The following is a 24,794-nucleotide window of genomic DNA, read 5'->3' on the forward strand; positions in this document are numbered from 1 at the left end:
AGCAGGTCAGTAGGTCAGCAGGTCAGCAGGTCAGCAGGTCAGTAGGTCAGCAGGTCAGCAGGTCAGTAGGTCAGCAGGTCAGCAGGGAGTCAGGAAGCAGGTCAGCAGGTCAGTAGGTCAGCAGGGAGTCAGGAAGCAGGTCAGCAGGTCAGTAGGTCAGCAGGGAGTCAGGAAGCAGGTCAGCAGGTCAGTAGGTCAGCAGGGAGTCAGGAAGCAGGTCAGCAGGTCAGCAGGGAGTCAGGAAGCAGGTCAGCAGGTCAGTAGGTCAGCAGGTCAGTAGGTCAGCAGGTCAGTAGGTCAGCAGGTCAGCAGGAAGCAGGTCAGCAGGTCAGCAGGTCAGCAGGGAGTCAGAAAGCAGGTCAGCAGGTCAGCAGGTCAGCAGGTCAGCAGGTCAGCAGGGAGTCAGGAAGCAGGTCAGCAGGTCAGCAGGTAGTCAGGAAGCAGGTCAGCAGGTCAGCAGGTCAGCAGGGAGTCAGGAAGCAGGTCAGCAGGTCAGCAGGTCAGCAGGTCAGCAGGGAGTCAGGAAGCAGGTCAGCAGGTCAGCAGGGAGTCAGGAAGCAGGTCAGCAGGTCAGCAGGTCAGCAGGGAGTCAGGAAGCAGGTCAGCAGGTCAGCAGGGAGTCAGGAAGCAGGTCAGCAGGTCAGCAGGTCAGCAGGTGCAGATGGTGATTTTAATAATACCGAACATGGAGTGTTACAAAAACAAGCGCAGCGTCTGAACCAATACTGCCTGAAGAGTGATGCTAGATAAATGGGGTAGTGATGGAGTCCAGGTGTGCCTAATGAGTGTTCCCAGGACCGGTGGTGAGTAGACCGGTGAGTAGACCATAGAGGGCGAGCGGGAGTAGACGTGACAATGTTCAGTCAAGGGGATCAAATACCATCAGAATATGTGAAGTCACATCTGCCTTTCTTCGACATTAGATCTGCAACTTCAGCCCTCCCAATGTGAATGTGGCTTCACATCCAAGGCTAATGTGTTTGGCAGCTGCATGTCACATGCACTTAAAATGCAAATGTCCCTTTTCACGAAAAGCGAGAGTTACAATGATGGTTTGGAAATGGAAGACCTCGGGAGTAGCCCCTGTTCCCGCCTACACTTGCTGTCTATCCTCGGGAGTAGCCCCTGTTCCCGCCCACACTTGCTGTCTATCCTCACCTCCAGTGTGGTCCATAGGTATCCGAGGCACGAGGGCTCCCCAGGTTCAGCAGGAGGAACTCGTGCATCTCCAGCAGCCAGGTGTTGATGTTCCCCACGGTGATGAAACCTTGGAGCAGCTTCTTCTGCTCCTCCTCCAGGTGCTTCTGGTACTCAGCCGAGACCCCAGAGAATGGGTCCTTCAGGAGGGAAGATAGAGGAAGGAATCTCAGAGCTATCCAGACCAACAGTGGTATCATACAGCATGACTGGGAATCAACCCCAACGATGGCTATAGATTCACCCTTCCTCATCTGTGCAAATCGTTACTTAAAATTGACCAAGGTAATATGTTAGGGTTGAAAAACACTGAAACATCTCTCAGCAATGATTGCAATGATAGAGCCGGCGAGTTCTTTTTAGGATGATTGTGTCACGTATTACTACAGTATGTGTGATAAGCTGTTGGTTACCCTCTTCAGACTCTTCAGCATGTTCTCTGATTTGAGGGAAGAGAGGAGCTGCCACAGAGCCACACAGTGCTTCAGACTGCATCTGCCCAGAGCCTAAAGAAATGGGGCAGCACAGAACACACATGTTAGACTACATGTACGGAATACTGGCAACATGACTGGTACACTGGATACAACGCAGATCTTTTGAATCTCAGTACAGTAGGACCTTAGAGATAAGAACACATTAGAAGGGAGGTTTGCCTGTTCAGTTGACCAGGGAGTCCAACTCTTAGGTTTGTATCTTAGAGGTTGTACTGTATTTCTTTCTAGCTCATCAATCTGACACACAATATCAAATAAACATGGTCACCTTTAAGAAGTGTGGTTCGGTCTGCTCGCTCATCCTGAGTGTGTCCTCCAGGTAACGCACCAAGGGCATGTGGGTGTCTCCCCCAGTCATGGACAGGAAGCCCAGAGCCAGCTCCATAGCCTTCAGGGCATCACACACCTCACTGTACGACTCCAGATCCCTGGACAGGGCTGTGAGGGTCAGGGATGGCAGACGCTCCTGGGAAAACAACGATGACATTGTACCGCTGAAATGTGATGTGTATTCACATGACGTCACAATGGTGTGTCAACAAATACAAGTAATAATAATGCTTCCGTAGAACTTACCTGAGGCACTTTTCCTTTCACTGTTTTCAAAATGCTTTCGTAATCTCTTTCATGTCTGGTGACCAAAATGGGGATTCCCTGAAAGTCAACACGTTGGATTCAGTAAGTGATGCTTTCATTTCTTCCGGTTATTTCAGATCTGTAAAAGCACCACAGGGTCTGGGGCCTTAATTAGAAGCCAGGACTCACAGTTAGTGTGATGAGGGGTTTGCCCTGCAGGAAGCGGGTTAGGACCTGCTGCTGGATCTTGGGAAGGTCGTACTCAGACAGGGTCTCCTTGCCACGCTCCAGGCTGTACTGGCAGTTTGACAGCACCAGGGGCAGCAGGTCCTTCTCCACTTCATAGCGGATCACATGCAGATCTGTCAGCTCTGACAGACTCACCTTGTAGCTGTTGGAGCAGAAAGTACTTTGAGACCTTTTAATATCCCTGGATAAACTGGCTGACGGTTGTGCAGTAAACAAATCCAGTGTGAGTTCCAAATATCTTTCATTTACATTCTACTTTAAAAAAAAAACATTTCATTATTGTGTTTAGAGTCAAGGTTGGGGGTGGGTGGGGTTTGTTTGGGATGGGGGCGGGTGGGTGGCATGGGAGGGGTGATTGGTTCCTTGGCAGTGCTGTACCTGGTGTCTTCCCCAGTGTGGCGGTCCACAGCGTGAAGCAGCTCATTGTGCAGGGCCACCAGGTGACTGAGCAGAGCGGTGGAACACAGGCCTGGACCCTGGCGCCGTGGCAGGAGGTATTGGAGGTCACTGTCCTGGTCCAAATTCTCCTTACAGAACTCTTCTGGGATCTTTATTTCACCTGCACATCCAAACGCACAAAGTGAAAAAAATGATTATGTCCAAAATTGTTCTTTATTGCCTACATAGTGCACTACTTCCAACCGGGGCCCTACGTAGAGAATAGGGTGCCATTTCGGGCACAGACAATGTTCCAGTTGTACGGCCAACTTTGTCCTGCTTTATAGAGGACTGTAGTCAAAGAAGGGTAACTCACTGGTGGCTACTGACAATCTGAGCAAGTTCCATGTATTCAGGAAGATCTGGATTCGTTTCTCATAACACACTCTCATCGGTGCTGTTAGAAGACAAAACCCCAGAAGTTACATCACTCAATTCTGCTTTTCATAAGTTAGTCTCAAATTGGCAATCGGCAATAATATGATGATAACTATGCTGCATAGTGCAAAGGATGGATCATTCTGATGGACATTACCTGACTGTTTCTGGATGAACTCTCTAATGGAGTCATTCATCAAATCTGATGACCTCTGGAACCTTTTCACCAGACTCTTCTGCAGGGCCAGGATATCTGGAAGGAACCTTACCAGCCGGAACTCTGCCTCCTGACAAAATTCCAAAAGATTTATGGAAAATGCAGGAGATCATGTGAGTTAAATGTCACAGACTCACTCAGAAACTATTCAAAGATGCAAGATTTAGAAAATCTATTTACAATAGGAAGAAAGAACACAGGTTTCGTGACGATTACCTTCTGTAGGAACCTCCATAGTAGAGGGAGCTTGTCCTTTCCGTCGTTCTGCTCTACGATGTGGGTGAGGCTGAGTAGGGACACCCTCTCTCTGCTGCTCCACACTCCTGAACAGTGGACCTGGGAGCCCCGAGGTAGCAAGGACAACGGACACTCATCCCCGAATGTCACCCTCATGATGAAGTTAGAGGAGACACGCGAGTCATTTCTGATTGTGGCATTCACCTCTCTCAGCCGCTGGTCAAGATGCTGTGATGTCAAACACACACAGGTATGTACATACAGACACACACAAAGTGAAACTCTTTGTCCCTTCAAAGGTGCAATCTTATCTTTGACTTGGATATAGCTAGAATATATGTTTTATCAAATAGATCTTTAATCAAACTATAGCTAACTTCAAATGTTATCCAAAGGTTTCACCTTCAACTGAGGAGTGATGATGTCAGTAGCAACGGTTGTCTCCCAGGTATTTCTGGCCTCTTTAGTTGACAGTTGGGAATCATAGCTAGCCATCCCTAGAAACAAAGAGTCCATGAGGTAGCTACTCGTATCTGCGTTATAAGTACACAGGTATGTGATTTAGATTTTGTTTAATTTCAAACAATTAACTTGCTTTGACTTTCATTGTTTCAAAATGTTTGGAGAGGAGTGGGAGGCGCTCAACCAAAGTGAGACGAGATGCAACCAAAAAATCACATTGGTATTTGAAAGGAAAAGGTGCAACTCTCGCTCACAGTAAAAAAACGTGATTATTAGCCTATTGAAGTTAAAATATGATTGTGAATATACACTTAAACACTTGATTGTGTTCAAATATGATTGTGTGTATACAATTAAAAACTTGATTGAGTTAAAATCAGATAATAAAGTATACCTGTCAGAGAGAGGGCTTATGAGAGAATTAATGAAAGGCCTTACATGGATTGGTCTGTGGTGACTCCAGGATGGATCTGATTATCAGGTGGATGGTGGTGACCGTGCCATCTGTTCCCTTCCCCAGGGCTTTGGTCACATGATCCATATCCTTTAGCAGGTGAAGGATCAGAAATCCACAGGGGTCAGCAACTGAGGGCTGGATGATCTGCTGGACGGACTAGAAGAAGAGAGATATCTTATTATTGTGAAATACTGCAGTCCACAGTTGTCATCTTTTATATATTTTGTCTTTTAGTATTTTCATCTTCTATATGTCATTTTTTTTACATCTCCTTTGTATTTTACTAACATCAAAACCGTATAATTAGTAGATAAGCTTAATTATTTATACATTAATTGAGTAGATAATGGAACATCCCTCTATCCACATCGATGGAACAGTAGTGGAGAGGGTAGTAAGTTTTAAGTTCCTCGGCATACACATCACAGACAAACTGAATTGGTCCACTCACACAGACAGCATCGTGAAGAAGGCGCAGCAGCGCCTCTTCAACCTCAGGAGGCTGAAGAAATTTGGCTTGTCACCAAAAGCACTCACAAACTTCTACAGATGCACAATCGAGAGCATCCTGGCGGGCTGTATCACCGCCTGGTACGGCAACTGCTCCACCCACAACCGTAAGGCTCTCCAGAGGGTAGTGAGGTCTGCACAACGCATCACCAGGGGGCAAACTACCTGCCCTCTAGGACACCTACACCACCCAATGTTACAGGAAGGCCATAAAGATCATCAAGGACAACAACCACCCGAGCCACTGCCTGTTCACCCCGCTATCATCCAGAAGGCGAGGTCAGTACAGGTGCATCAAAGCTGGGACCGAGAGACTGAAAAACAGCTTCTATCTCAAGGCCATCAGGCTGTTAAACAGCCACCACTAACATTGAGTGGCTGCTGCCAACACACTGACTCAACTCCAGCCACTTTAATAATGGGAATTGATGGGAAATGATGTAAAATATATCACTAGCCACTTTAAACAATGCTACCTAATATAATGTTTACATACCCTACATTATTCATCTCATATGTATACGTATATATTGTACTCTATATCATCTACTGCATCTTTATGTAATACATGTATCACTAACCACTTTAACTATGCCACTTTGTTTACATACTCATCTCATATGTATATACTGTACTCGATACCATCTACTGTATCTTGCCTATGCTGCTCTGTACCATCACTCATTCATATCTTTATGTACATATTCTTTATCCCCTTACACTGTGTATAAGAAATTAGTTTTGGAATTGTTAGTTAGATTACTTGTTGGTTATTACTGCATTGTCGGAACTAGAAGAACAAGCATTTCGCTACACTCGGATTAACATCTGCTAACCATGTGTATGTGACAAATAAAATTTGACTTGATTTGATTTAATGGCAAATAAACTACTTGAACTTGAATGATAAACAACAACTCTATATTACTGTATATAACTCTATAACCACTATTTTGTTGTTTGGTACACTGTACACAGTGCTAGAAAGAGTGGGCTGGCATTGGCAGACAAGCAGGCGTACCTGTGGGTGCTCTGAGGCCCCTAGCAGCATGGCTAGATGGGTGAGCAGCCTGACGAGGGTGAAGGGGGTGAGGGACATGTTTTTGGTGTCCTGGGAGTCTGGGTTGTCCCTCCTCTGAGGATTTCCTAGGATGTGACCAGTCCTTGTCAGATCTCCCCTAAGAGGACAAGTTCAGTCATTCAACATGGGATCTGTCAATCTGATGCTTTAGCAACAATATCAACAGGAAGCCCTTTTTGTAAGCACCACAGGAAACAAATTTACCGCTGCAGTCCCATAGCACTGAAACCTCTCACAGGAGCATGGTTCTTCCCTCCAACTACCGCCCCACACTCTAGACAGCGTGCCAGCTGGGTGGGGCGACCACACTGCAAAGAGGGGGTGAATTAGTCTGCTGTGGAGTTTTTTAACATTGTGAATGTTTGTCAATTGAATTATACATTAAGAACTGTGCTTACCTCACCAACAGCACAAGGGTGTCCTTCAGGACAGGCTGTAGAGAACGAAGGTCAATAAAAATGTTAATGTTTAGTTTTGCAATGTTTTACTCAGTATACAACACAACTCATCATTGAATTATTCGGTAACACTTTACCAACAGGTATAATGCTTTATATACTTGTCATGTGCATGTATGAGTCATTATAATGTGTTACTATAATGCTTACAATATGTGTTCTATGCTGCAATGTTTCAATAGCTGTTGTTTAGTAGGGATCAGTATGAGATACTTCTACATTAGGACACTACTGCAACCTGAAAGCTGAGCTGAATGTTCTTGGTAGTGGATGAAGTGAGCTCGAACAAAACATACAGAAGTTAAGAAAGTGTTTTGTAAATCTAAGTCATTTGTTATTATTCAGGCAAGCTTTACATATTGTCGCATATTGCAGTCAAATGACGAAATCGCCCTCGAGTGGCATCATGGATGGAATGTTATGAATATGTTTCATAATTTAATCATTAATAAACATACCAAAAAAGTACTGCTGAAAATCCAGTGTTTCTATGTCAAACGGTGTTGTTATATTTCAGTCATCTGTGATGTATATAAAGAGGAATATTGGGATACAAACTCAAAATTGAATACATCTGATCTTTCTTTAAGCCCATAACCATGAGTGTGAGGTGTATACATTTGTTTCAAAGTAGATTTGTTTAAGATGACCAAGAAACACTGATTTAGCCCACTGCAGTAAAAGGTTAACAAAATCAATGCCACAGGTGAATTGAGAAAGCAGATTTTATAGTTATAGGGCACACCAACATTTATATGGGCACTGTACTTACAATACCAGGTGAGTGCTTGAAGGCCTCCAGTCTGTGTTAAAACCCTTTGGGCCATAGCCAGCATGTCTTCAGGCATCGTGGGTATGAAGGCTCTCTGTTGGAATAGACAGTCCGATAAAGACACAACTCCCATGTTCAACTTGGAATAACATGTTTATGAGAACAATGGCTGCATTTTGATTCTCCACCCTTCTGCTGAAAAAGCATTAGATTGGTGTATGTATTGGCTACAGTGAGATCCCACCATTGCTTAATCACTTCGGGAGAAGGGTGGACAATTGGGATGCAGCCAGTATGAGATGGTGAGATGGATCATACCCGCATGTTGTTAGGAGTCAGGCCAAGCTGCTGAAGAGGTGTAAGCACCCCTTCTGTCCCAGTGAGCAGCACAGCGGCCAGGTGGACAGCCAGCTCTATAAGGACGTGCTCTGCACCGGTACGGCCATTATGGACATTCAGTTCTCCCATCCTGTTCTGCACCAATGCCATGGCAAAGTCCCTCACTGGCTTGGGATCTAGGTACCTTGAACCCTGGATGAAGTACTCAAGTTCTTGGCATTTCTGAGGGAGGACAGCCATTATGGTTAAATATAACCTCTGTGTATGGACTGAGGGTTCAGGTTGGCATATGAGACATTTCATCCTAACATTTTCTGGGACAATCAACCATATTTTCTGGGACAAACAAGATGGGTTGATTGAGATTTGGGGGGACTTTTTAGGAATCTACGAAAAGGTCACATTTAACTTACATTAACAACATGATATGAAAATCTAATGTTGAAATGTCACCAGTTGCCCCGTTTCTATCATCAACAACAGAGTCCAATGTGTTCCTACCCTAGGGCTGGGGTGGAGGCCTGTGTTCCTACCCTAGGGCTGGGGTGGAGGCCTGTGTTCCTACCCTAGGGCTGGGGTGGAGGCCTGTGTTCCTACCCTAGGGCTGGGGTGGAGGCCTGTGTTCCTACCTTAGGGCTGAGGTGGAGGCCTGTGTTCCTACCCTAGGGCTGGGGTGGAGGCCTGTGTTCCTACCTTAGGGCTGGGGTGGAGGCCTGTGTTCCTACCCTAGGGCTGGAGTAGAGGCCTGTGTTCCTACCCTAGGGCTGGGGTGGAGGCCTGTGTTCCTACCTGAGGGCTGGAGTGGAGGCCTGTGGTCCTACCTTAGGGCTGGGGTGGAGGCCTGTGTTCCTACCCTAGGGCTGGAGGTCTATGTTCCTACCTTAGGGCTGGGGTGGAGGCCTGTGTTCCTACCTTAGGGCTGGGGTAGGGGCCTGTGTTCCTACCCTAGGGCTGGGGTGGAGGCCTGTGTTCCTACCTTAGGGCTGGGGTGGAGGCCTGTGTTCCTACCTTAGGGCTGGGGTGGAGGCCTGTGTTCCTACCCTAGGGCTGGGCTGCAGGCCTGTGTTCCTACCTTAGGGCTGGGATGGAGGCCTGTGTTCCTACCCTAGGGCTGGGCTGGAGGCCTGTGTTCTTACCTTAGGGCTGGGGTGGAGGCCTGTGTTCCTACCTTAGGGCTGGGGTGGAGGCCTGTGTTGGCTGCTCGGTACAGACTGGTGACTTCTCTGAAAAGAGCCAGCAGGATATACAAGGTCCGCCTCTTTGGAGGTGCAGTACATCTCTATAAACAAGACAAAGACGCAGAGCGGAGGATTATCCACTTATCAATGAGGCATTACCTCAGATGATTAGAAATGCTTTCAAACCGGGTAGTAATAGTAATGCACGAGACACTGTTAGAGAGCTGAGTGGAATTGCACTAATACCTCACACTTCTTCTCTATGTCCCCCACAGTGCCCTCTAATACTGCTTTGGCAACAGCATCCTGTACAGCCAGGTATTGCTCTCCATAGACCAGATACTGGTCCATCTGCCCACCATCTTCATTCTGTACACAATACCGCAGATGAACAACCATATACAGTATGTGTTAAAAAATATATATATATCAACTTCCTGAATCCTTATAAAAAGTATGGAAAATAAATATGAAATCAAAAAACAGGCAGGTATAGGTAGGACTTGAATAATGACACAATGTGGTATACACATAGAAAATGTCAAATATTTGACAATATCGGAATTTTTCATAATGCACATATATGTGGCCAGATTTCTCTGTGGGAGCTTATTTCAAATGTTAGAGCTTCAAAATGTTATATCATACGCTGCAGTTGGAGAAAACATTGGAAAGTTATGCTGCTACACTTAGGAGATAAGTTGGAGAAAATGCCCTTTGAAAAATGTTGATGCAATTTTCACACTTTTTTATTTATTTTACTAGGCAAATCAGTTAAGAACAAATTCTTATTTTCAATGACGGCCTAGGAACAGTGGGTTAACTGCCTGTTCATGGGGCAGAAAGACAGATTTGTACCTTGTCAGCTCGGGGGTTTGAACTTGCAACCTTTCGGTTACTAGTCCAACGCTCTATCCCCTAGGCTACCCTGCCACCCCCACTTGCTAGAGAGCTCTTCTTTGTTTACGCCCATTCAGCATTTTTCACACCTTCTAAAGCCTTAGCCCCATCCGTCTCTTTAAGAAATACATGTAAACGTATGGCCAACCATCAGCATGGTCAACTCCAGCATGCCAGACGTCAGGTCCTACTGTGAACCAGTCCTGTAACCAGTCACATATATGGTTCTTCGTTGCGAGGGTTCATTTACAGAGGTCATATACGTAGTCTTCCATATCACTTTAATATGTACCTGACAAGTACTTTAATGAAAGGAAAATGAATACAGGCTTTTTCAAACAGTTCAAAATGTGGTTTATAAAACATTTAAGAAAGCCGTATGTTACTATGTACCTGTTGATGTATCTCTTCAGGGAAAAGCCACCTGTACTCGGCTTCCTTCAGCATCCCCTGGACACACTCTACACCCTGCTGTCTGCTGATGTTGCGGATCAGGTAGACCCGGTACCAGTCGTTCACACTCCTCTCACACAGGTTCCTAACAGCACGAAGAAACTCCTCAACCACATCCTGAGGACTTGCACATACCCCTGAAAGACCAGACACTTCTTTCAGGACATGTCTTGGATCAGTCAGACAAACTTATTGCAAGTGTTTTCAGCATTCCCCTTGTTCTGGCCTAACAGCCACAATGTTTGTTGTTGCTCTTGTTGCCTCTAAATTTCCTATATTTAAAAATCATTTTAAAGTCCATTTTTGGCGTGTGGACCTTCAAAAAATAAATCAGATTTTTAATATTGGTAATCGCATCAGATCTGAGCCCAGTGGTTTCAATAATCTTTCTATTGTAAAAAAAAATAATGTTTTAAATTAATTTATACCAACAAGCCCAATTTTTAACCAACACAGAGCAGAACTTGGGACTCGGGGGTTAATGTTTACATACCCTACATTACTCATCTCATATGTATAAGCTGTACTCGATACCATCTACTGCATCTTGCCTATGCCATTCTGTACCATCACTCATTCATATATCTTTATGTACATACATTATTCTTTATCCCTTTACACTTGTGTGTATAAGGTAACGTAATTTCTGGACTATTAAGCGCACCTGAATATAAACCGCACCAACTGATTTAAAAAATATATGTATTTTGTACATAAATAAGCCGCACATGTCTATAAGCCGCAGGTGCCTACCGGTACATTGAAACAAATGAACTTTACACAGCCTTTAAACGAAACACGGCTTGTAACAAAAATAAATAGGCTTTAACGAAACACGGCTTGTAACAAAAATAAATAGGCTTTAACGAAACACGGCTTGTAACAAAAATTAAAACGGTAGCCTACCAATAAAGTCATTGGTCACTATCTTCCTCCTCCTGTGCACTGAAACCACTGAAGTCATCTCCTTCGGTGTTGGAGTTGAATAGCCTCAGATTTGCTTCATCCGATGTTGGATCGTTTTCATTGTCGCTCTCGTCACTTTCATCCGGAGGCAAATTCCCCGCTGAACTGCCCTCAACAACACGCAGCAGTCCAGCCTTTCGAAACCCGTTGATGATATTGGATTTTTTGACAATGCTCCACGCTGTCAGGATCCATTGGCAGACTTGACCATAAGTGGCTCTTCGCATGCGGCCCGTTTTCGTGAAGAATTTCTCCCCACTTGTCATCCAAGCCTCCCACTGAACACGGAGCGCCACCTTAAATGCACGATTTACACTGATGTCCAGTGGTTTCAAATACTTTGTTGTGCCCCAGGAATCACAGCTGGAATTGAGTTTGTCCTCTTGATGGCTTCTTTCACAGAATCTGTTATGTGGGCCCTCATGCTGTCCAACAAGAGCAATGCCTTGTTCTTGTGAAAGAAACCTCCCGGTCGCTTGCCGTAACACTCCGTATGCCATTCATGCATTAGGCCTTCCGTCATCCATCCTTTCTTGTTGACTTTCATAACAATTCCTCTCGGGAATGTTTCTTTTGGCATCGTCATGCGTTTAAAAATCAACATCGGTGGAAGCTTTTCTCCCGATGCCGTGCAGCTCAGAACACAGGTGAAGTGCGTTTTTCCATGCCCATTTGTTTTCAGCGTGATGGATGATTCGCCTTTCCTGTTGACAGTCCGAGTGAGAGGCAGGTCAAACGTCAGAGGAAACTCATCCATATTTATGATGTTGTGCGGGCCGATGGAATGCTCCTCTATCTTTGCATCAGTGAATTTGCGGAAGTTTGAAACTTTTTCCTCGTAGTCGGGAGGGAGCTGCTGACACAGACTCGTCCGTACCCTGATGGACAGGCCTTTACGTCTCATAAATCTTAGACACTACGATGGTCCACCTCTAAAATCCTCAAACTTCATTGCGGTGGAGATTGTTTTGGCTTTCAGTCGGATCTGCACAGTTGAAACACCTCGGCCGTCTGCTCTCTGTGTGTTGACCCAGTCTTCAAGCTCATTTTCTAGTTCGGGCCATCTGCTTTTCTTCCCTCTGAAAGCTTTTGTTGTCTTTTTGCACTGAGTCAGTTCCTCATGCTGCTGTTTCCAACGTCTTATCATTGACTCATTAAGGCCAAGCTCCCGTGCAACAGCTCTATTTCCTTTTCCAACAGCCAGATCGATCGCCTTCAACTTGAAAGCTGCATCATATGCATTTCTCCGTGTCTTTGCCATGATGAGGGTGACAAAATGACTACCGTAATCAGAATGATGGGAAGTTTGAGCGCGCTCGATTTACGTCACATTATGTGACGGTGCTCAGTTTTTTGGCGGCATGAATCTTGTGAAAGCGGGAAAAATCCATAAATTAGCCGCGTCATTGTATAAACCGCAAGGTTCAAAGCGTGGGAATAAAGGAGCGGCTTATAGTCCGGAAATTACGGTCATAGTTTTGGAATTGTTAGTTAGATTACTCGTTGGTTATTACCGCATTGTCGGAACTAGAATCACAAGCATTTCGCTACACTCGCATTAACATCTGCTAACCATGTGTATGTGACAAACACATTTGATTTGAGCTTTTGAATACATTTTCTCACCAGACAGCATGCTATGGAGAAGGTGTGCAGCCTTGCCCAGGCACAGGCGGACCCTAGCGATCTGCTGCAGGTACTCTATTGTGACCGTCTCAGCCGAGTCAGTGACAGAGTCCAGGAAGTGATGCAAGAACTCAGTCTCTTCCTGAAGGCAGGTGTTTTCTTGTGGCATTCTTTCCAACAATGAGTCCTGCGAAAGAAAGTTGTATAATAGTCATATAGCCATACTGCAGTTGTGGTCTATGTTGTTATTCTGATTGGGCAACAGTCTTGATGGACACCCAATCAGATCATACCTCAAGGCAGTTAATGTACAACGCATACAGTTCGTTTTTATCTTCTGCATCGACAATGTTGCTCTCTTCTATCGATGTCAAATGCTGCTGCAGATATTCCTTGACTTCATCAAAGCTAAAAAACAAAACACAAATGAGTTAAATTCAGGAAAATGTGTTGACGCCATACCTATTCTGAAACCTTGAATTGCGTTACTGGTTACAACAACATTACAATGACATAAGCAGCTTTTCTGGTTCACTCACCTGTACTTGAGCAGGAGTTTGAGTATCACTGATCTCACCACAGGATTTTTGTCCAGAGACTCATCGAATGGTGAGAAATCTTTGGTGTGTATTTGACTGTGTGCTGGTACAAAGACAATAAAATTAGAGCACAGCTACAAACACTTATTGAGTCGCAATCCAATCTGTCAATTGTGTGTGTGTGTGTATACCGTTCAAAAGTTTGGGGTTACTTAGAAATGTTCTTGTTTTTGAAAGGAAAGCACATTTGTTGTCCATTAAAATAACATGACATTGATCAGTAATGCAGTGTAGACATTGTTAATGTTGTAAATGACTATAGTAGCTGAAAATGGCAGATTTTTAATGGAATATCTACATATGCGTGCAGAGGCCCATTATCAGCAACCATCACTCCTGTGTTCCAATAGCACGTTGTGTTAGCTAATCCAAGTTTATCATTTTTAAAGGCTAATTGATCATTAGAAAACCCTTTTGCAATTATGTTAGCACAGTTGACAACTATTGTCCTGCTTAAAGAAGCAATAAAACTGTCCTTCTTCAGACTAGTTGAGAATCTGGAGCATCAGCATTTGTGGGTTTGATTACGCTCAAAATGGCCAGAAACGATGAACTTTCTTCTGAAACTCGTCAGTCTATTCTTGTTCTGAGAAATGCAGGCTATTCCATGCGAGAAATTGCCAAGAAACTGAAGATCTTGTACAACGCTGTGTACTATTCCCTTCACAGAACAGCGAAAATTGGCTCTAACCAGAATAGAAAGAGGAGTGGGAGGCCCCGGTGCACAACTGAGCAAGAGGACAAGTACATTAGAGTGTCAGACGCCTCACAAGTCCTCAACTGGCAGCTTCATTAAATAGTACCCGCAAAACACCAGTCTCAACATCAACAATGAAGAGGCGACTCCGGGATGCTGGCCTTCTAGGCAGAGTCCCTCTGTCCAGTGTCTGTGTTCTTTTGCCCATCTTAATATCTTATTTTTATTGGCCAGTCTGAGATATGGCTTTTTCTTTGCAACTCTGCCTAGAAGACCAGCATCCCGGAGTCGCCTCTTCACTGTTGACGTTGAGACTGGTGTTTTGGCTCTACGGTTCTATGGTTTTTGCGACTGCACTTGAAGAAACTGGACAATTTTCCGGATTGACTGACCTTCATATTTTAAAGTAATGGTGGAATGTCGTTTCTCTTTGCTTATTAGAGCTGTTCTTGCCATAATATGGACTTGGTCTTTTACCAAATAGGGCTATCTTCTGTATACCACCCCTACCTTCTCACAACACAACTGATTGGCTCAAACGCATTAAGAAGAAAAGAAATTCAACAAATTAACCTTTAACAAGGCACACCTGTTAATTATAATGCATTCCAGGTGACTATTTTATGAAGCTGGCTGAGGGAATGCCAAGTGTGTGCAAAGCTGTTATCAAGACAAAGGGTGGCTATTTCGAAGAATCTCAAATATAAAATATATTTTGATTTGTTTAACACTTTTCCGGGTTACTACATGATTCCATGAGTATTATTTGTTTCCTATGAACACCGGATTTTCAGCATTTATTTTTTTTAATTATGAAAAATACAACATTCCAAAATAGTAAAAATAAATTAAAACCCTGGAATGCGTAGGTGTGTCCAAACTTTTTTTTTTGATTAACAATAACGAGGAGACAGCCTACAGCGAGGAGGTGAGGGTGTCAGGAAAATAACCTCACACTCAACGTCAACAATACAAAGGAGATGATTGTGGACTTCAGGAAACAGCAGAGGGAGCACCCCCCATCCACATCGACAGGACAGTAGTGGAGAAGGTGGAAGTTTTAAGTTCCTTGGCGTGCACATCACAGACAAACTGAAATGGTCCACCCACACAGACAGCGTGGTGAAGAAGGCACAACAGCGCCTCTTCAACCTCGGGAGGCTGAAGAAATTTGGCTTGTCACCTAAAACCCTCACAAACTTCTACAGATGCACAATCAAGAGCATCCTGTCGGGCTGTATCACCACCTGGTACGGCAACTGCACCGCCCTCAACCACAAGGCTCTCCAGATGGTAGTGCGGTCTGCAGATCACCGGGGGCAAAGCCCTCCAGGACACCTACAGCCCCCGATGTCACAGGAAGGACAAAAAAGATAATCAAGGACAACAACCAACTGAGCCACTGCCTGTTCACCCCGCTATCATCCAGAAGGCGAGGTCAGTAAAGGTGCATCAAAGCTGGGACCGAGAGACTGAAAAACAGCTTCTATCTCAAGGCCATCAGACTGTTAAACTGCCATCATTAACATAGAGAGGCTGCTGCCAACATGCAGACTCAAATCACTGGCCACTTTAATAATGGTATCACTAGTCACTTTAAATAATGCCACTTTAATAATGTTTACATATCCTACATTACTCATGTAGTCATTGTGAATTTGTTAGATTACTTGTTAGATATTACTGCACTGTCGGACTAGAAGCACAAGCATTTCGCTACACTCGCATTAACATCTGCTAACCATGTATGTGACCAATACAATTTGATTTGGTACTGTATATACGTGTGTGTGTTTGGGGGGGGGTACCTCTGATGAGTGGAATCGGGTCTGTCTCGACCATGAGGAAGGACAACAGCTGCAGAATGACACCCTTTGATGGGGGGATGTTGTCCTTGAAGCACACAGTAGTGACGAGGTTTATGAAAAACGCACTGCAACTCCGTCTGAACTGGCCATTTAGGGTGATGGAAGCTCTGCAAAACCATAGGAGACAGATTAGACAGTCACTGAGAAAGTACTGTCCCGGTATCCATAGTCAAAACTGTAAAACACACCCACCGTACGTCTTCAGACACTTTCACCTCAAAGTCATCTGGGAGTTCCTGTTTGCACATGGGGCAGTACATCTGGCCCACGTTGACACGTCTTCTGACACAGGTCAGACAGAATATATGGTGACAGGGCAGGTCCACGGGGTTCTCTGGTTCCCCCATACACACAGGGCACTGGAGATCAAACCTAAGTGAAACAACATATGGTAATACCATCAAATTCTGTATATCCCTTACAGAAAAACCACATGATTTCACATGTGGAAAATCTAATTTCAAAAGTTTTTGGAACACTTCAAATGTGTTCACATGTAAAATTCATGTGTTCTTTCCGTAAGGGACAGCTTATCAGCGACAGCAAATAATTTAGAGAAATTATATGAACACCATTTAGAACAAAATAAAGAAACCAATTGCACCTTACTTGCAAATAAGATCACTTGCTCCTTTCTTGCATGACTTCAGTATTTTAATGACGGCTGCAAAGGGTTCCTCAGATTTGACGTCTGAATGTTTTGACAGAATCTGTCATACAAGATACAAATAGCAGTCCAATAAATGAAGTAGCCCTTTCCTGCAGTCTAATAACCTAGTGGCCTCATGGGTGGAATGTTATTCATATTTTTCACAATGAATAAACTTTTTTTTTAAATAAACGCCGGAAATCCGGTGTTTCTATGATAAACAGTGTTGTTATATTTCAGTCATCTGTGATGTATATAAAGAGTAATATTGGGATACAAACTCAAAATTGAATACATCTGATCTTTCTTTAAGCCCATAACCATGAGTGTGAGGTGCATACATTTCAACTCTATATCTGACATGGTACAGGTGTATTTGTTTTGTAAGCCCATGACCAGTAGATTTGTTTAAGTCTACCAATAAACATTCTGTGTGAGCCTGATTTAGCCCACAAGTTAAATAAGCACAATGTTTAGTGACTGTCCAAAAATTATATTTGGATAGAACTGTTTACAAAGCTCAAGATCACATAGGGCAAATTAAGTCTGAAGGGTGTGAAACCTCAAATATGGGATGAAAATAAGAAAAAACTTAAGAGTACAAATGCGAAAATGGTGATATAGAACATCGTTCAGTAGCATGTTAAGTTAGTCAAAACAAAATATACCAGATAAACTTACTTTGCCTAAGGTACGAGTGTGATCAAGGACCAGAGGCTTGAGCTCCCTCTCCTCAAACTCAAAGCCGAGCAGCATGTGTTCCACAAACAGAGAGAGGATGCAGATGTGGTTCCAATTATTACTGGAAACAGAAACAAGAACAAATCGTTATTAATTCTGGGGGTATTAGACATATCTGGGATAAGTACAATTACATTGTAATAAAAGTTTATCATACAGAAAACCTAAAATATTTTTCTTAAAAGTCTACATCAAAAAGAAAGGTCAAAGATGCAACCTATCAGCCAAACTCACAAATGAATACAGGTATTCACATACAGGGCCTTCAGAAAGTATTCACACCCCTTGACTTATTCCACATTTTGTTCTGTTACAGCCTGAATTCAAAATTGATTAAATATTATTTTTTCCTCTCATCTACACACAGTACACCATAATGACTTAAATATACTTTTTTTTATCTTGAAAATGAAATACAGAAATATCTAATTTACATAAGTATTCACACCCCTGAGATCATACATGTTAGAATCACCTTTGGCAGCAATTACAGCTGTGAGTCTTTCTGGCTAAGTCTCTTTGCACACCTAGATCGCACAATATTTACACAATATAAATTTTAAAAGTCATCAAGCTCTGTCAAGTTGGTTGGTTGTTGATCATTGCTAGACCGCCATTTTCAAGTCTTGCCGTAGATTTTCAGCTGATTTAAGTCCCAACTGTAACTTGGCCACTCAGGAACATTCACTGTCTTCTTAGTAAGCAACTCCAGTGTATATGTGGCCTTGTGTTTTAAGTCATTGTCCTGCTGAAAGGTGAATTCATTTCCCAGTGTCTTGTGGAAAGCAGACTGAACCAGGTTTCCCTCTAGGATTTTGCCTGTGCTTATCTCTATTCCATTTATTTTTATCCTAAAGAACTCCTCAGTCCTTAACCATTTCAAGCATACCCATAACATGATGCAGCCACCACCATGCTTGAACATATTAAGATAGGTTCTCAGTGATGTGTTTTGTTGGATTTGCCCCAAACATAACGCATTGTATTCAGGACATAAAGTTAATTTCTTTGCCAATTGTTTTGAAGTTTTACTTTGTGCCTTATTGAAAACAGGATGCATGTTTGGAATATTTGTATTTTGTACAGGCTTCCTTATTTTCACTCTGTCAATTGTGATAGAATAATTATGTATTTACATGATTTATTTGATATTAATTGTTAACAATTAATATGTAACTAATTGTAAGACATTTCTGTCCTACAAATGCTGTGTTTTTATGGTCTCCACTCTAGTTCCCTGTAGCTAATCTGGGCGCATGGTCACTAGAGATGGCAAATGTGTTAACGACTGCATTGCATAGACAAGAATGTGTTTTACTAGGGATAGTTTAGGAGTAGAACAATCCCTCATTGTCTCAAAATCATCCTTGCAACTAGGGAATTAAGCCAGGGTGTAGTTAAGGCAACAACCCCCTGCAGATAACGACCGGATGAACCCAGAGTGGCTTTTGATGCCTGTTGATCTGAATGGGAGGGGTGGGACCAGCCATGACTAAGCCTTCTTAGTGTCGGCTATATAAAAAACTCTGCATTTCTGTAAAGGTTAGGCTGCTCGGCCCAACAGTCAAGAGTGTTGGTTTGACTAGTTTCATTATTGCAATAATTAATCAATATTAAATAAAGATGATTGTTTGAAGAAATGACAAAGTCTCTCTCAGTTTGAATTTCCACGACACATTTAGGTTAGTATTGTGGAGTAACTACAATGTTGTTGATCCATCATCAGTTTTCTTCTATCAAAGCCATTAAACTCTGTAACTGTTTTAAAGTCACCATTGGCCTCATGGTGAAATCCCTGAGCGGTTTCCTTTTACTCTGGCAACTGAGTTAGGAAGGACGCTTGTATCTTTGTTGTGGCTGGTTGTACTGATACACCAACCAAAGCCTAATTAATAACTTCACAATCCCCAAAGGGATATTTAATTTCTGTTTTTTTTTAAAATCCATCTACCAATAGGTTCCCTTCTTTGCGAGGCATGGGAGACCTCCCTGGTCTTTGTGGTTGAATCTGTGTTTGATATTCACTGCTCGATTGAGGGATCTTACAGATAACTGTATGTGTTGGGTACAGAGATGAGGAAGTCATTCAAAAATCATGTTAAACACTATTATTGCACACAGAGTGAGTCCATGCAATTTGTTATGTGACTAATAATTACTCCTGACCATATGTAGGCTTGCCATAATGAAGGAGTTGAATAGTTATTGGCTCAAGACATTTCAGCTAATCATTTTAAATTAACTTCTAAAAACATAATTCCACTTTGACATTATGGGGTATTGTGTGTAGGCCAGTGAAACAAAATCTCAATTTAATCCATTTTTAATTCAGGCTGTAACACAACAAAATGTCAAGGGGTAGGAATCATTTCTGAAGGCACAGTAACTGCTGCTGCTTGTTTTTTGAATATCATGTGTTCTTGCGTTATTGCATCAAAAAAGTTTTTCTTCAGAATTGTATAATAAAATAAAAAGTCTACTTTCAAAAAGTCTAATGTTTGGCTCTCTCTAATCTTTGAAATGGCCATTTCTCTCACCGGATATAGTTCAACATTTCCTGGCTCCTCTCTCCATACTGCCTCAGGCTTCCTTGGGAGCAGACCAGCTCCATAGACCCCTGCAGTCTTTTCACCTGCGTCAGCCAGTCTTGGCACTGGGTATTAGAGTCCAACGCAGGAGGCCCCAGCTGCTCAACACAGGCAACTGCTGCGTACATGTCCAGAACCTGTTGGTAGAGTGAGGCAGAGAAATGGTTACTAAAGCAATAACACAAGAGCAGGTCTGGCACAACGTGATGCGGTCGATCACTAGGAACAAGCCACAGGCGGACTGATCACAAAGTGATAAAGTGCTCAATAACAACACGGTTGGAACACACTTTTGACCAATCAGATTGCGTGGCCGGAACGAACCATTTCATAATATGACATTTCTAGTAGCATGTAGGAAGCCTCCTTTCAATACACTGGTAAAAGTTCAACTACTATCATGCACTCATAAACACAAACATTTTGCCCCTAAATACGGATTTCACATAACTAAATGTAGCAGTGTGTGGAGAGTCTCTGAACCTACCATCACTGGGCTATCCTTCACTTGTGGGTTTCGCTGCAAGTGAAGGGCCACCTGTGGCTGCAGGGACATCATCCTGGACAGGTTCTGAAGGCGGGTGCGGTACATGTGGTAGGCCGAGTGGATCAGGGGTATGGATGGAATCTCTTCACTTGGAGCTTTTCGTCGCCTCCGGAGCTCATTCACACAGCTGTTCAGGGCGTCACACAGAAGCTGAGAAGAGTGTTACATATTCATTAGGATCACCTAATTGATGTGTAGGCATATTATATCAAATCTGACGATAAATATGAATTACCCATTCCTAAATGGAGGCTAATACTGTGTTTAGATGGTAGGAGGTAGACAGCAAACCGGATGTCATTGTTTTCTATGAGATAAATGCCGATGACACTGGCAGTGAACGCCATCAGCCGCCACGGTAGACAGGAATCTTTTGCCATCTGCCGTAGCATTGCCTTCTACCGGATGTTGATTTGCACTGTTTGTTTACTGAAATCGCAATAGTAATGCATAGCGTCGTGCTGGCTTATTTGCTTTCTTGTCCTGCTCTGCCGACTAATATTGCAATTTTTTTTCATCCCTTGTCTAATTGTAGCATTAGCGCTTTGTTCGATTGACTATTTGTATGAACATGTTGAAGAACTGTGCAATAACATACCTTTAACTCCCCCGCTGAAGACACTTTCATCGTCATGGCAATGAAATCCTGCAGGTACCTTTGAAAAAATTCCCTCTGCATTTTTTCATCCATCGTAGCCATGTACTGACCAAGGGGGATTTTCGGAAAGAATTCCTCGAACTGCCTCGGACTGTGTCCTTCAGAGAAAAATGTTGTGAAGTTTATGCAAGTTCTGCAACTAAAAATACTGTAAGTGATTAGTTATCGGAGTTAAGAAACACACAAACATAGTGAAAACTTTTCTAATGTTTCAGATCATTGTTTAAGCAATAAGGCCCGAGGGGGTTTGTGGTATATGGCCAATTGACCACGGCTAAGGGATGTTCTTATGCACGACGCAACACAAGGACACAGCCCCTAGCCGTGGTATTTTGGGGCAAATATCGCAAACAGGGACACCCAATTGGGACACCCAATCACGCCCGGATGTGATACAGCCTGGATTCGTACCAGGGACTGTAGTGACACCTCTTGAACTGAGATAAAGTGTCTTAGACCACTGCGCCACTTGGGAGTGCTTATATACCACGGTTTTCAACCAATCAGCATTCAGGGCTTGATCCACCCAGTTCACATTAACACACACACACGCAAACTAAGAACTTTAAGACACACTTATCATTTGAGTCTTCCTTGGTAAGTTTTGATAACTGCATTTAAGAACAATTTAAATGTATCTTTCAGAAAAAAAAGAAGGCATTCGATTATTTACTTTCGTACTGCTGAGTTTGCATCATTAGTTCATCCAGGATATCTCTGATCCTCCAGCTGAAGGGCATACTGGAGCGCATGGTCCTCTCAGCTGTGATATGGCTCTGTACCAGAATGGTCTTAGACTCAGAACTGTAGGAATTACACAAATATAGTGTGTTGGACCTCGTGGTAACACAGACATACTCTTGCTACATCGCACATGAGCAAACCACCTACTTGGAATCCACTTTGACAAGAGGAATATCAAGCATCTCGTTGTTGCCGAATATCTCCAGCCACAGTTTCTTGACTTCTTCCCCACAGTTGACGTCTAGGAGGAGGTCCAGATTACAGTCCCTGTCGATAACTGAGACCAACTGAGCCAAAACGGGTGTGACCACTGCTTGGATTTTCTTCCACAGAGTTTGTCTGGGGAACACATACAGCATATGGGCAGACTATACTCCTAAACGATGAGAACAAATTATCATTTGAACATGAATGAAATGATGGACTTTATGTGAGCTGAGTTAACAGTGCAGTATCATTGATTAACATACGTGAAAGTTCCCCCCTCTTGAAGAGCGTTGATGTTGGATGCCTCTGTTAACACCCAGTACTTGGGAGAGGGGATGTTTCTCTCGTGGTTCTCCAGAAGAGAGTGAAGGCGGCTCCTCAGGGTTTTCAGGAACACAGCTTTAGGGCACAATACCGAGATCAAGTATATCAATACATGTAAAAGTCAATTAACTTTGGCTATATTATTGGCTTGCCGTTACGATCTGAGCTAAGTCTGTCTCGGGCCAAAAATGTCTAAACAAAATTCAACACATAGATCTAGAACCCTTCATGTAATAAAATTATTAATGTAATAAAAGTAATAAAAGTTTGTAATAAAAGTTCTAGATCTGGACTTTAACCATTGAAACAGTGCTTGGGTATTGGAGCTACAGTAAAACACTGGAATACTGTAGGTTAGTTCCTAACCTTTCAGGTCCTCACTATCTTCCATAAGTGTAAGCAGGATCTCCACCCTCCTGGTGCTGAGAGCTCCACTGTCCTCCTGATCTCTGAGCATGCTTACTGCACTCTGCACACAGCTTCGCACTAGATCTGTGACTTCAAACACAGCCTATAACAACAACAACATGCTCAGATGAATAACACTTACCCATACCTATAAACTTTATACAAACTTATGCAACATTTAGTACATCCATGTTTTTGATTTTACCTTTATTTTACTAGGCAAGTCAGTTAAGAACAAATTCTTATTTTCAATGACGGCCTAGGAACAGTGGGTTAACTGCCTGTTCAGGGGCAGAACGACAGATTTGTACCTTGTCAGCTCGGGGATTCGAACTTGCAACCTTTCGGTTACTAGTCCAACGCCACAGGGTGCAACATCAAACACCACCATTATACTTACAGAGTGCTCTGGTGCAGGTGGTTGGAAGTCTGTGTCTGTATCGGTTTGCATTGCTTCATCAAACACCACCATTATACTTACAGAGTGCTCTGGTGCAGGTGGTTGGAAGTCTGTGTCTGTATCGGTTTGCATTGCTTCATCAAACACCACCATTATACTTACAGAGTGCTCTGGTGCAGGTGGTTGGAAGTCTGTGTCTGTATCGGTTTGCATTGCTTCATCAAACACCACCATTATACTTACAGAGTGCTCTGGTGCAGGTGGTTGGAAGTCTGTGTCTGTTGCTTCATCAAACACCACCATTATCGAGTGCTTGCATTTGCTGTCATCAAAAACCAAACTTACAGATCTGGTGCAAAACTCTGTTACTTCATCAAACAATTATTTTCAGTTATTAAACAATTATTTTCAGTTATTACCAATTGAAAAGAATTGTTATTAACTATGGCATTAGTGCTAATGAGTGTAATAGCAATTCAAGTTAATTTACCATAACAGGGCTCTTTGATTTCCTCAAACAGCTGGCTGATGGGTATGTTTCTCAAGAACTGGACATCTGATACAAACTCTTTGGATCTTCTAAGGTCATCAATGTGAACTGATTTCCAGGGTCCTTTGCAAAAACAAAGTCGATAGAACTTGCTCTTTAATGTTGAATACATTTCAGAATGGATAACATTTTCTCTGTGGAGTGCTAGGTCATATTATCATATCAGCATGTTATACAACATTTAAATCTCACCTCCATGGAATCCAACATAGGAGGTTCCACCTTCAATTCGAGGCAGTTTGGTAACAAAGTACACAAACACCCTTCCATTGCCACCATTAGCTTTTGGTTTGTTGATTTCATTTATGGATGAATACCTATAGAGATAAAAACCAAAAAAGTTTAAATTTAAAAAAGGACACAAAAAACTACACTATATATATAACAGGATCTTGCAAATCTATCCCACTAGTTAATATCCAATAGTTGTGATGACAAGTCCAAAAAGAAAAGACTCACTTGGCAGATGCAAGAATGTTCATGCTCTGGGAAGCCCCATCATAGTCAGTTTGGATGATGAGGACTTTGTCGGCAGAGGTAGAGTCAAGAAATTGTCTAGAGAGGGAACAAAGTTATTTTCTAATATCTTTCTAAAGAATGATCTACACAGTAACACTAATACAAATGTAAAAAAAAAAACAAGCTGAACTTTTAAAGCAGACCTGATTTCTTTGAGGAATGAGTGCTCTGTGTCAAACTGTTGCAGTGAGAGCAGCTTGATGTCGCAAAGCTCTGTGATATTCTGGAGCTGTTTTATATCTCCTGCTGTCAATTGCCGGGAAAACGTTGTGACCTTCACAAAGAGCCAAAAGAAGAAGAAGAA

At 42.9% G+C, this 24,794-nt stretch overlaps 1 protein-coding gene across 1 annotated transcript in view; it reads right to left on the reverse strand.

Moving 5' to 3' along the window:
* LOC135541386 (E3 ubiquitin-protein ligase rnf213-alpha-like) overlaps nucleotides 1-24,794 on the reverse strand; it is a 70,602-nt gene that overhangs the window by 1,567 nt on the left and 44,241 nt on the right. Inside the window, 38 exon segments of the mRNA XM_064967592.1 lie at nucleotides 1,159-1,337; nucleotides 1,611-1,703; nucleotides 1,963-2,160; nucleotides 2,271-2,348; nucleotides 2,460-2,661; nucleotides 2,898-3,078; nucleotides 3,274-3,354; nucleotides 3,493-3,622; nucleotides 3,769-4,017; nucleotides 4,192-4,286; nucleotides 4,690-4,864; nucleotides 6,240-6,396; nucleotides 6,504-6,607; nucleotides 6,698-6,732; nucleotides 7,530-7,623; nucleotides 7,848-8,090; nucleotides 9,037-9,147; nucleotides 9,293-9,415; nucleotides 10,340-10,536; nucleotides 12,992-13,178; nucleotides 13,285-13,399; nucleotides 13,531-13,633; nucleotides 16,096-16,262; nucleotides 16,348-16,527; nucleotides 16,765-16,865; nucleotides 17,486-17,606; nucleotides 20,083-20,270; nucleotides 20,621-20,830; nucleotides 21,279-21,436; nucleotides 22,012-22,142; nucleotides 22,230-22,421; nucleotides 22,553-22,688; nucleotides 22,980-23,124; nucleotides 23,584-23,636; nucleotides 23,912-24,034; nucleotides 24,164-24,288; nucleotides 24,431-24,526; nucleotides 24,634-24,764. Of these exon segments, the coding sequence (XP_064823664.1) occupies nucleotides 1,159-1,337; nucleotides 1,611-1,703; nucleotides 1,963-2,160; nucleotides 2,271-2,348; nucleotides 2,460-2,661; nucleotides 2,898-3,078; nucleotides 3,274-3,354; nucleotides 3,493-3,622; nucleotides 3,769-4,017; nucleotides 4,192-4,286; nucleotides 4,690-4,864; nucleotides 6,240-6,396; nucleotides 6,504-6,607; nucleotides 6,698-6,732; nucleotides 7,530-7,623; nucleotides 7,848-8,090; nucleotides 9,037-9,147; nucleotides 9,293-9,415; nucleotides 10,340-10,536; nucleotides 12,992-13,178; nucleotides 13,285-13,399; nucleotides 13,531-13,633; nucleotides 16,096-16,262; nucleotides 16,348-16,527; nucleotides 16,765-16,865; nucleotides 17,486-17,606; nucleotides 20,083-20,270; nucleotides 20,621-20,830; nucleotides 21,279-21,436; nucleotides 22,012-22,142; nucleotides 22,230-22,421; nucleotides 22,553-22,688; nucleotides 22,980-23,124; nucleotides 23,584-23,636; nucleotides 23,912-24,034; nucleotides 24,164-24,288; nucleotides 24,431-24,526; nucleotides 24,634-24,764 (5,387 nt within the window).

The sequence above is a fragment of the Oncorhynchus masou genome, chromosome 6 (genome assembly GCF_036934945.1).
Source record: "Oncorhynchus masou masou isolate Uvic2021 chromosome 6, UVic_Omas_1.1, whole genome shotgun sequence".
In the NCBI taxonomy this organism is placed as follows: Eukaryota; Metazoa; Chordata; class Actinopteri; order Salmoniformes; family Salmonidae; genus Oncorhynchus; species Oncorhynchus masou.